The sequence below is a fragment of the Cannabis sativa genome, chromosome 4, assembly GCF_029168945.1.
Source record: "Cannabis sativa cultivar Pink pepper isolate KNU-18-1 chromosome 4, ASM2916894v1, whole genome shotgun sequence".
Lineage (NCBI taxonomy): Eukaryota > Viridiplantae > Streptophyta > Magnoliopsida > Rosales > Cannabaceae > Cannabis > Cannabis sativa.
In genome coordinates this window covers 79,412,274-79,423,783 of record NC_083604.1, presented here as the reverse complement: position 1 = coordinate 79,423,783, position 11,510 = coordinate 79,412,274, and the positions used below count along the sequence as shown (strand labels likewise).

Below are 11,510 nucleotides of genomic sequence, written 5' to 3'. Positions count from 1 at the left end.
GAACCCAAAAACCCCAAGATTGAGATAAAGGGATTGAGAGAGAGAGTGTGGTGAGAAAGAGAGAAGGGGATCGCAATTCTCCGGTCTCCGTTCAAAGTTACGACGTCGAAGATTGCGCAAAGGCTTTGTCGATTAGATCAATTACGAGAGAGAAAAAGATTGAGGAAGAGAGAGTTTGGAAAGGGTATTTTCTGGGTTTATAGGTTCAGAGCTTGTAGTGGTCCATGGGCAAACCCTAAAACACTAAACCCTAAATCCTAAATCCAGAAACCCAAATCCCAAACCCCAAACCCCAAACCCATAAACATTTATTTTCAATTTAATAAACTCACTAAAAGACAAAACATTAATGGGGCAAAAAGACCATTTTGCCCCTCCACACTAAAACCACATACAGTAGAACCTCTATTCAAGAATACACTTGGGACCAAGAAAATAATATTCTAATTGAGAGGTTATAACTAAATAGAGTTACACTTGAAAAAAAAAATCAAAATATCAAAAAATATCAATGTAACAAAAATACCAATAAACAATTCTTAATACTATATTATATTAAAATTATTTTCGAGTACATATAATATTTATACATGTACTATATTTTGAAATAAAATTATTAATTTTACATAAGTAAATTTATAAAATATATGTATATATTTATTTAAGATCTAATTATTCTTATATAGAGGTATATTTTATTAATACGGGACTTAAAAAATGTATAACTAATTACAATATAGAGGTTATTCTTATTTATAACTGGTCCAAATTGGGACTTCATTTTTTTATAACAAATTAGAGGTTATTCTTGAATAGAGTATTCTTGAATAGAGGTTCTACTGTAAATAACTCCAAACCCCAACACCCTGAACCTTGACCCTTAAACACAGACCATTAGGTGGTGTTTGGTTAGAGGTAATGAAATGAAATGGAAAAGAAATAATTTTCATTCCATTCTCTTGTTTAGTTGCATTTTAAAGTATTAGAATGTCATTCCAATGAAATGCCCTTTCTACCATTTTGGAATGTACCATTTTTTTTTTCAGCACACTACTAAAAATACTCTTATTTCTAATTACATTTAATTTTAAAATATTTTAATTGAATCTAACAAATACTTAAATTTCATCCTCTCATTCTTCTTTGCGTATTTGAAGATGTAGTTGTGTAAATTTGTGTTTTCTTCAACCCCAGTTCAACTAAAAAGAGCCAAACCATAATCGAATCTAGTCTAACTCTAACTTAATATGATTTTCTAAAAAACAATTACAAAAGATTATAGTTGTAATATGATCTTTCTTCTTTCGTGCTTAATATTTTAAAAAAAGATAAAAGATAAAAAAAAAAACTAAATAGTAAATATAGCTTTGCTTTAGGTGAGGATAACAGACATGTTAGCCTAACAAAACCGTGCACCACCGCCAGAGTATCTGATCTCATTACAAGATTCCCTAAATACCACACTCACCGTTTTATTTTCTAGAAGAAAATCTCCAATTCAAGTAATCAATCACAACTAACTACCCTATGAGGAATGGGTATAATCGTAAATTCACATTCTCACGCAAACTCAAACTCCCTCCCCTCTAACTATTTAACACCAATACTTTTATCCTAAATTATTCTTTTTGACTATTATTATTATTATTAACAGAAGAAAAATTTTCAGTTTTCACGCGCATTTAATAGAAAGAAGAACATCAGCACGTACATCATCCTCTAAATTACCCGATTTCACCCTTCACTTAGGAGTCGCCACGTCATCAACAGTAGAAGCTTAATTCCACGTGTTTATATATTATTGGTTGAAAGATATAGCCGAATACTTCCTTACCAAGTATATTGCTGCGTATAAATAGTCTGAAAACTCTCAACTTCCCTTTCCTCCCAAACTACCGGACCAGACTGATACAATTCTATTTCGCCATGAGAGACGAAGAAGATTTTCAACGCCGTGAAATTCCTGATCTGAGTCTTGACCGACTTAAGGTTCTCTCCGCTCTCGGCCGAGGAGCCAAGGGCGTTGTGTTCTTAGTCAAAGATAAAGACCGCGACGAGTTTCTTGCTCTCAAGGTTATTTCCAAGGCACTGATCGAGAAGAAAGGAAAAGCAGCGGCAGCAGCAGAAGGAGATGAGTACCGGAGAGTCTCCTTCGAGCAAGGAGTCCTCGGCCTTCTTCGTCACCCGCTTTTTCCGAGATTACGCGGAGTTTTGGATACTGATAAGCTTGTTGGTTACGCCATTGATTATTGTCCTGGACGCGATCTTAATGTCCTTAGGAAAAAACAGAGTGAGAAAATGTTCTCCGATGATATCATTAGGTGAGTTGATCTATCAATCAATCAATCAATAGATTTGAAGGTTTTATTGTTGATTATTTTGACTGAATTGAATTTGATTTGATTCTTGTTAGATTTTACGCGGCGGAACTGATTCTTGCATTGGAGTATTTACACAAATTAGGAATAGCTTACAGAGATTTGAAGCCAGATAACGTAATGGTTCAAGAAAACGGTCACATTATGATGATCGATTTCGACCTCTCAACAAGACTCTCCCCAAAGTCGACTCCTGCATCGTCACCGAGTTCATCAAACTCAGTAGCAACATCGCGTAACTCAGTAAGCATCAAGAAACGACAATCGCCGTTTTACCGACTCTGCAACTCAGGAATTTCGCCAGAAGACTCGGTCTCACAGAACGGACACAGCGAAAACTCAGTACGAGCCGAATCCGACTCAACAGAAAAATCAAACTCATTCGTCGGAACAGAGGAGTACGTAGCACCAGAGATCATCTCAGGCGAAGGACACGGTTTCTCGGTGGATTGGTGGTCACTTGGTGTAGTCCTATACGAAATGCTATACGGAACGACACCGTTTAAAGGTTCGAATCGGAAAGAGACATTTTACCGGATTCTGACTAAGACGCCGGAGTTGTACGGAGAAGCAACGCCGCTTAGAGACTTGATAAAGAAGCTTCTGGAAAAAGATCCGAAGCAGAGAATCGAGTTGGAGGAAATCAAGGGCCACGATTTCTTCAAGGGATTGAATTGGGAATCGGTGGTTCAGATTTCGAGGCCACCTTTTATTCCGGAGAATAATATCGATTATTATGATATCGAAAAGAATAATAAAAATAATAACAACAATACGAATATTGACGTGGAATCAGTTGTACAAGGCATATTCCAAAACGACGACGTTGAAAAAAATCAGAACAAAACTGATCAAAAACAAGTCTGGGATGGAGCTTTTAATCATCACCCCACTCAAACAGAAAATTTTCTTGTTTTTTGATTTTTTTTTTTTAAATTTTAAATAGAAAATATTCTTTATTTGTTTATATAAATATTTGTACGACTTAGATATATAGAATATCAAAGAATAATTATATTTAGGTTTTGATCATTTACTTAGCTCAAACTTTTGCAACCTCAATTTTTGGTTGAATTATATATGTATAAAGTTTTAATATGCATAATTGTATTATAAATTTATACTTATTATAACTTACAAGTAAGTACTCTTTGGCTGGGATGGGACCAATTTCAAATTTTCAATTCAAAAATGAAAAATAGAGTTGGTTAAGTTTTTGCTTTCATAATAAATATAGCACATGATTCTTAAATATTATAGTGTAAATAAATAATATATTATTACATAATAATTTTTAGTCGGTACCGCCGATAATACATTATGAGCCTCAAATTTGTGAAATTAATATTGGACCACTAGTACTACTATATTATTATAAGGTGTAGTAATTAATTGATCAATTTCTTTTAATCTATACTCTATAGTCTATACCCAATATTTTGACTGGTTTGTGAATTTTTATATTTGTTTTTGTAATCGAGTTATCAATGATTATTCTCAAGGAAATTTCTAATTGGAGTTGGTGCTATATAACTTAATTGTTCAAATGTGTGCCTCCATTATTTATGCCTAAACAAGTGTATTCCACTATTATATAGTTGGACTTGTTTTGTAATCATTCAAAAGATATATGGGGTTTCGTTTTCGGTCATATTTATCAGTTGTTGGAAAAAGAATTATCAATTTTTGCATGGAAAAAACTTACATGTAAAAAAGAAAAGGGAAAATATGTGGTCGAATGCATACCAAGAATTTTTCATTGCTAAACTAGCTATAGGCTTTTTAATAATCATTGAAAATTGAATGCTTCCATATTCAAGTTATTAAATATTCATTTGTTAATATTTTCTTTTTTTCATTTCAACCGTTTGTGGGATGTCTTTGAAGAGTTGTGTGACATTATCAAAGATTTGACAGTCTATCTAATGTTATTTATTTCTTAATTTTTTCTCTTTTATATTTTGTTTCGATTGTTAGGGGTTTCTTTGTTGAATTGTGTGACTCTATCGAAGATTAATCGACAGTCGTAAGAGGTTATGTGCTTCCAATCAGGGGTGGTGGTGTGGATTCATGCAAAGTTGGTGATGATGTAGCTCTGTTTGGATCCGAAGTGGGCTCTTGGATATATCTTCTTGGGTTGGGGCTACGTTACGGGGGTTCACAAAGAAGTTGTCCATCAATACTAGTGTTTCAAGATTGAGGGGGGTGGCCATGGTTTGAGATTTGGGTCATGGCTCTGCTGTGTTTTTTATATTTTATTTTATTGTTTCTTTGTTTTTTGTATTTTCAATAAGACTCTCATTATTATAGGTTTAATTAGTGGATTACCACTTTACGTGGAGTGTTTATCATCTATCTTTAATAGTATGGTGTTCTTTTCGTAACAATTGATTCATGCTACTGATTTAGTGGCTCATAATCATGTGACAAAGGTTGAATCGACCGAAAGCTTTTATGTTGCGAGATTAAATGTGCATATATTGCACTTAGAATACTGCATGTATGTTGTTTAACCCTTTAAAGCATCTGCACTAGAGATACTATTAAAGATGCTTGATGATATGGATATATTTTTGATATTTTTTAATTGAGCCTACCATTAAAATGAAAAAAAAAATGGCATACCATAGCATAATATTTTATTTTTTTATTATTATTTTATCATAAAATAAGAAACTTTATTTATTTACTATATATTAAATAATAGTATAATATTATCTTCATAATTTTTAGAGATGCTTATTATTGGATTATTTTAGAACAAAAAATATCAAAAATGATTTGTAAAAAAGATAAAATAAAATAATATATTTTTAAGTGATGTGAAAGTTTTTAACACTCTTATAAAATGTTAATATTAAACATGTACGTTCTTAAATATATTTGACATTCAATTGTTAATTTATTTTGTGTGAGATTTATCGTGCCTTCTTGAACACGGACTATTAACAATATATATTTAAATTTTATCTTATGTTAATTTCCAATGTTGCTAACTTAATATATTTCTTTATTAATTATTAAATACAGTTATCGAAAGTTATTATTTTATTATTACTCGTTACGTACGTACTACTAACAAAGGCCAATAATATATAGGTCAGCAGCAACCGGCCGTTAATTTCTTAAGTTAATTATAGTACCTACGTATTGAAGATCTAAAAGAAACTAAAACATTTGACCATTTCTTATTCAAATTTATTGTGCCCCAAAATATAGTTTGGTTTTTAATTTCAGTTCAAAAAACGAAACATACAGTGAAATTTCCTTGTATTGACTAATTATTTACAATATAAAAAAATTACAATTCATTTCAATATTACATATAGAAATGGCTAATAAGACTTAAGACTTGAGATTTTCCATTTAAAATAAAAACAAAAAAATCGTGCAGTCATGCTTTGTGTATAATATTTGGAAATTATTATGATAAATCAGATCAATTCAACATCACATTCACAACATGTCTTATTCTTTTGTCACGTGTGTACGTAGTAGGCAACTAATCAAATAATTAATATGTATTTTTTAATAGATTAATGTAAAAGAACGTAATATGTAATTATGCATTATATAATGTGGTAATATGGTTAAAAAAAATATTTGAGCTACATACAGGGACGGACCTACTCTTAACAATGTGGGGGCTATAGCTCCCACTAACAAAAATATTACCTTTTAAAAAATTAAATGTATTTTTTTTAATTTGATAATTATAAACTAAAATAATAAAAAAAACCCCTACAAAATTAAATAAATTTAGTAAAAGTGATTATAATATAAGTATAAATATTTTTTAATGATAAATAAGCCCCCACAAAATAAAAATTCTAATTCTGGGTCCGTCACTGACTACATATAATAATAATACATACAGCTTTATATTATATATGTTGTCAATTCACACAAAATATATAAATTTTATATATTGACAATTCACATAATAAAGGGGGGGCTTCTCTCTCTTCAATAATGATGAGCTTTTGGCCTGCTTATTATTATTATTAAAACCTTTAAAATGATGCTCTTGGATCGGTATTCTGTAGTCACTATAGTAAAGTGACTGTGTCTGAGGATGAACTTCTGTTTTTTAAGAAAAAAATAATAATAAATAAAAAATTGATTAGATATATAAGATGGATTTTATATAATTAAGAAAAACTTGACAATTCTTCATAAGTGCTGTTAACTTGTAATTTTTTTTTTTTATTTTGTTTGTTTGTTTGAAAGACCGATTTTTCGAATAATAATTTGTGAGAAATTATTCATGACTTCATCTTCTATAGTTCTTATTAATTTTTTTCTTCCATAGATCAAGTTTCTCTTTTCCTCAATATGCTATGCTATGTAAAATTATGTAATGTAATATATATTCTCTTATGTTCTATTGTGTTTGTGTGTATATATTGAAATTTAATTGGCAACTCTAAAAAATTCTCTATATTTCAAGTATTTTGATCAAGTGATAAATTTCCATCTTCTTTTTGTTTGGATAGCATTTTTTTTCCAATTATAATATAAATGATAAAAATGATAAAAACTTAATTATGGGTGTTCCCTAGTTCTTTATTGTTAACTTGCAATTTTTGGATTTTGTTTGAAAGACGGATTTTTCTAATAAAAAATTGTGAGATTTATTTTCTCAAAAAAAATTATAATATTTTCTTTGAATAAATATATATATATATATATATATATATAAACAAGTAAAATAAAAATATATTGTGCAAGTCACTCATAAAAGTAGATATATTTTAATAAAATATGATATAAAAATATTTTTGATTAATGAATAAAAAAAAGGTATTTATCAACTTATATCCCAAGATAAAATATATAATAAAGCATTCTTATGAGTCACTAAGGTCTATGAACACTATTAAATGACGTCTTATAATTAGGTAGTGATTCTTTATAATCTTTAAGTAAAATATGTGTAGCCCGATATCTAATTACACTAATAGCGATATTACATATTATATTCACAAAGGTGTTAGGCACCATAAATATCTTTAGTATTTCTATATATAATATATTGTGGTTTCATAAATAAATATATTTTATATGTGTATTATATATTTTTTTATATTGTTTTGGGTCTACTAGATTATCTGTAGACATAATGAACAACCCACCAAACCTACATTTTCAACTAACATATATGGAATTTTCTGTTGATTTTATTTATTTATTTATTTTTATATAACTAGGTTACCAAACTTACCTTTTGTCAAAGTATGAAAACTCTAATATGAGGCTTAGAAGTATTATAAAACCTTCAAAATTACTCACATGAGTAATATGAGATAAAACACGTACATAATTTATACTGAGTTGATGAGTGTACAAAATACGAATAAATTATTACTATTCATATATATAAGATTGATCCTAAGATGAGAAATTCACTTATAACTCTTGTGTTGATCACATATTATTAGTGTAATAAAAAGTTGTTAAATAATAAGTACATGTAACAAATGGTATTTAATATAGTGGTAGAGATTGTTATTTTTAGCTTAAAAGATCAATAATTCCCAATTTCTATACAACTATTATTTAATAATAATTAAACTTATTATATAGGGCCTAAATTAAAAATCAAATGGTAGAAGCCTATGTGATAATATGGGGTTATGATGGATTTGATCCGAACTTAAGGTAAAACATTGTACATAAATTAATTTAACTAATTAGTTTTATTTAAGAGGAGTTTCATTTATAAAAAGTGAATTGCTACGTGTGTTATAATTATGTACAATTTATGTGTATATATCATTACTCATAAAATATACAAATATGTGATTTCCTACTTATAACGATACATGGTGAGGAAAACGATCCCATATTAATTCCCATTATGATATAGTTGATGTGATGTGACATCATAAACTACTACTATATTATTGATCATCATTGAAAACAATGACCAAATTATTGTTATTATTGTGTAATTTATTGTATGAATGTCATTTCCCACTTATAATTAAGCTTCAAGTCTATAGAAATTATTTAACATCTACGTCTCTTAATTAATAAAATAACTTCTGACAAAAAATAAAAAATAAAGGAACTAAAAATTAATGTAGACTTACTAGTTACTACTTTTGTAGTTTTGGGGTTTTAATTAAATAATAATAAAACATGGTCTTCACTTATTACTTTTCTAACTAATTAACGTGATAAATTTGAGTGATTTTTCAAAACCATGTAAAAGAATTCTACATTTGCCAGCTAAAAAATTATCAAGCCTTTTCTTAACAAAAAACAATTGTCTACAAATGAATATCTTTTAAAATATTCTAAAACATTAGGTAAGTTTATGATACACTATCTAAAAGATATTTCGGTAGATCCTCTATCAATTTTAATATATAATGATAATAATTAATACTGTAAATATAGTTGTTAGTTAAATACAATTAGAAATTAATTGTTTTGTAACAGCTGGCTGTAACTGTTTGTCCAGTTGTGTAACAAACTTTAAGTTGTAATAGAATACTTGTATAATTTTTCTTTATAATAAAACATTTATTAGCTGAAGAGATCAAGTTTTTACTGCATTTCTCATTATTGTTTTTCTAAAAATCTTTGACATAATAAAATTCTTTATCGTATCAGAGTAACTGACCTTCGTTTATGGCATAGTCATCCTCTAATCCATCTCAACAGGCACACTACAAGAAAAATAAGTTTCAATGAGGACAAATTTCATCAGTGAAGGGTGTCTTTTTCGTCAATTATGGCTATCAATGGCGATGTGTTGTCACTAAAAAATCGTCAGTGATAACTAGTTGCTGTAAAGTAAGTATCAATGACCAACAAACAAAGTCGTCACTAAAAATAAACATCAATGATGACATTATCGTCACTGAAACACTACTACAAAAATGAGTTTTCCTGACATTTTTAAATAGTCGTTTAAAGTAATCCCGTCGGTTTCTATAACTGTCGCCTATACGGCCGTCGTAAAATGGGCATAATAGGTGACAATTCAAAACCGTCGCTAATGTGAGTTTCCCGACGGTTTAAAACCGTCGCCTATAACTGGGTATACACGACGGTTTATAATCGTGCCATATACTATAAGCGACGGTTTAAAACCGTCGCCTATACCCTGTTATAATGATGACACTATCGTCACTGATAATATTAGTTTTTTATTTATTTTTAACTTTGAGGGCCTTTAATGACGACAAAATCGTCACTGATAACACTATCAATGACGACTTTATCGTCACTAAATATGTGTTTTAAAATAATTATTAGAATTCAAATTATTTTTCATTATTTTTTAATTAAACATTTTTTCTTCCTTCCAATTTGTAACGCCCCGATTTCCCGAGACGTCACACTAGCCAGTCCGTTTAAAACCATTTAAGATAAAGACAATAAAAGACTTCTTTAATAAAAATAACTAAGCATGAGATCTCATTATTTTTAAAACAAAACATTTATTTATTCATAACTTTAAAATATAAAGCCTTACAAAAACTATTTGAATCATAATCTTAAATGAAATATTTTTAAACCAAAACATCGTGACAATCCCCTAACATGTAATCCATGCCTCGAGCTCGCCACCCTCACTGTATAGTTTTGCCTTTACCTGCACACAGAGTACCCGTGAGCTAACGCCCAGTAAGAAGAGCTATGTAGGACATAACCCCCCTAACCAGATAACATAGTCATAAGTATAACAATATCACAACATCAAATCAATTCATACCATACTTGCATACATATACCAACATATCATATCACATACTATTCTCAAATACAATATAACATCACATCACAATGTAATCTTAATGCATGCTATACTCACACACATAACACATAGTATCTTATCGCACATTGTCCTCACATACGATAATCTACTCCCACTCATGTTGATCAAACATGAAGTGTAACTTGCCCTGCCTTGTGCTGTTCTCACACTCGGCATCCAATAGGGCAATCCCTTTTCACAAGTTGTACTCACCCATGAAAGGATAACCTGCAAGTAAACCCATACAAGCAGCCAAAAATATATCCTGCAGTGCTATGCTCACACCAGCAGCAGAAAACCTATCCAATAAGTGCTATCCTCACACAAACAGTCAAAAGCCTTATCACTATCACACACTAATAACATTAGCATAGAACAACAATCTACCATAGAATAAAACATGTAAATACAAACCCATAATATAGTTGTATGTTTCAACATACACCCTGTGCACAGATGTCCACTCTTCTTACCTCAGTTGTTAAGAACACCTTCTTGCTACTCCAAGCACCTCAATAAATTTTCTTGTTGAGGACAAGATCCTCAAATCCCACTGCTTAAGACTTGTTATCTCGTCACTACTACCTATAACAACACATGGTTCAAGGCCCTAACATTAAAATTTGTACTCTTACAGTACAGCAGAAAGGTCACTATTTTTGACCAACAAATATACTAATTCAGTGGAAGTTGTCTTCATAAAAATTATAGAAAATTTCATTATCTTTCCAATGATATAAAGATCATTAAAAATGGATTAAAACTGATGGAGTTATGATTGTTTTACTGAAACTATTTATGAGAAAGAATATGGAGTAACGAATTACACAACTTAGCAAAAATACAAACTTTTGACATTGAATGGTTCAGAACTAGAAGATAACATCTTCATCAAAGTTTTAGGAAATTAAATTCCCTTTCCAATGATACCAAAATCTTTGAAATTGGAATTATATTCAAAGAGATATTACAATTTTACCAAAACAGTTTTGCAAGAACAAGATTCAAGAAACGAATCACATGATATTGAATAAAACTAACTTTTTGACATAGTATGACTTCGAGTTAACAAAAAGTTTCTTCATAAAACTTATGGGAAATCGAATAAGCTTTCCAACGATATAAAAATCTCTAAAAACGGATCAATATCAAGAGAGATATCATCACTTTACTGAAACTTGTTTTTCTGAAAACGAAAAAATATAATAGATCCGAACCCTAGATAACATTTAGCATTATTGAGCAAGAAAATATTTCATACCTCTTCACATATTTCTATTCGATGTCTCAAGCCCGCAAGCCTTGATTATAAATCCAAAACTTTAAGAATGAAGGTAGAAAATAAGAAGAATTGTGGAAGG

At 29.8% G+C, this 11,510-nt stretch overlaps 1 protein-coding gene and 1 long non-coding RNA gene across 2 annotated transcripts; one reads left to right on the top strand and one right to left on the bottom strand.

Annotated features, from left to right (window-relative positions):
* The first annotated feature begins 1,860 nt into the window (after positions 1-1,860).
* Positions 1,861-3,476, top strand: LOC115714289 (serine/threonine-protein kinase OXI1). Its single transcript, XM_030642935.2, has 2 exons — positions 1,861-2,321; positions 2,414-3,476. The coding sequence occupies exons 1-2, from the start codon at positions 1,927-1,929 to the stop codon at positions 3,297-3,299; spliced, it is 1,281 nt and encodes a 426-aa protein (XP_030498795.2). The 5' UTR covers positions 1,861-1,926; the 3' UTR covers positions 3,300-3,476.
* A 6,336-nt stretch (positions 3,477-9,812) lies between these two features.
* On the bottom strand, positions 9,813-10,752 carry LOC133036577 (uncharacterized). The gene is made up of 2 exons (XR_009687170.1): positions 10,623-10,752; positions 9,813-9,987 (listed from the first exon to the last, which is right to left on the bottom strand). It is a non-coding gene; the product is annotated as an uncharacterized LOC133036577 (long non-coding RNA).
* Positions 10,753-11,510: the final 758 nt, after the last annotated feature.

Bases quoted from the DNA above. Each gene is read 5' to 3' on its own strand.
- LOC115714289 (XM_030642935.2), top strand. From the start codon at position 1,927: ATGAGAGACGAAGAAGATTTTCAACGCCGTGAAATTCCTGATCTGAGT. The intron at 2,322-2,413 runs GTGAGTTGATCT...GATTCTTGTTAG, and splicing joins TTCTCCGATGATATCATTAG to ATTTTACGCGGCGGAACTGA.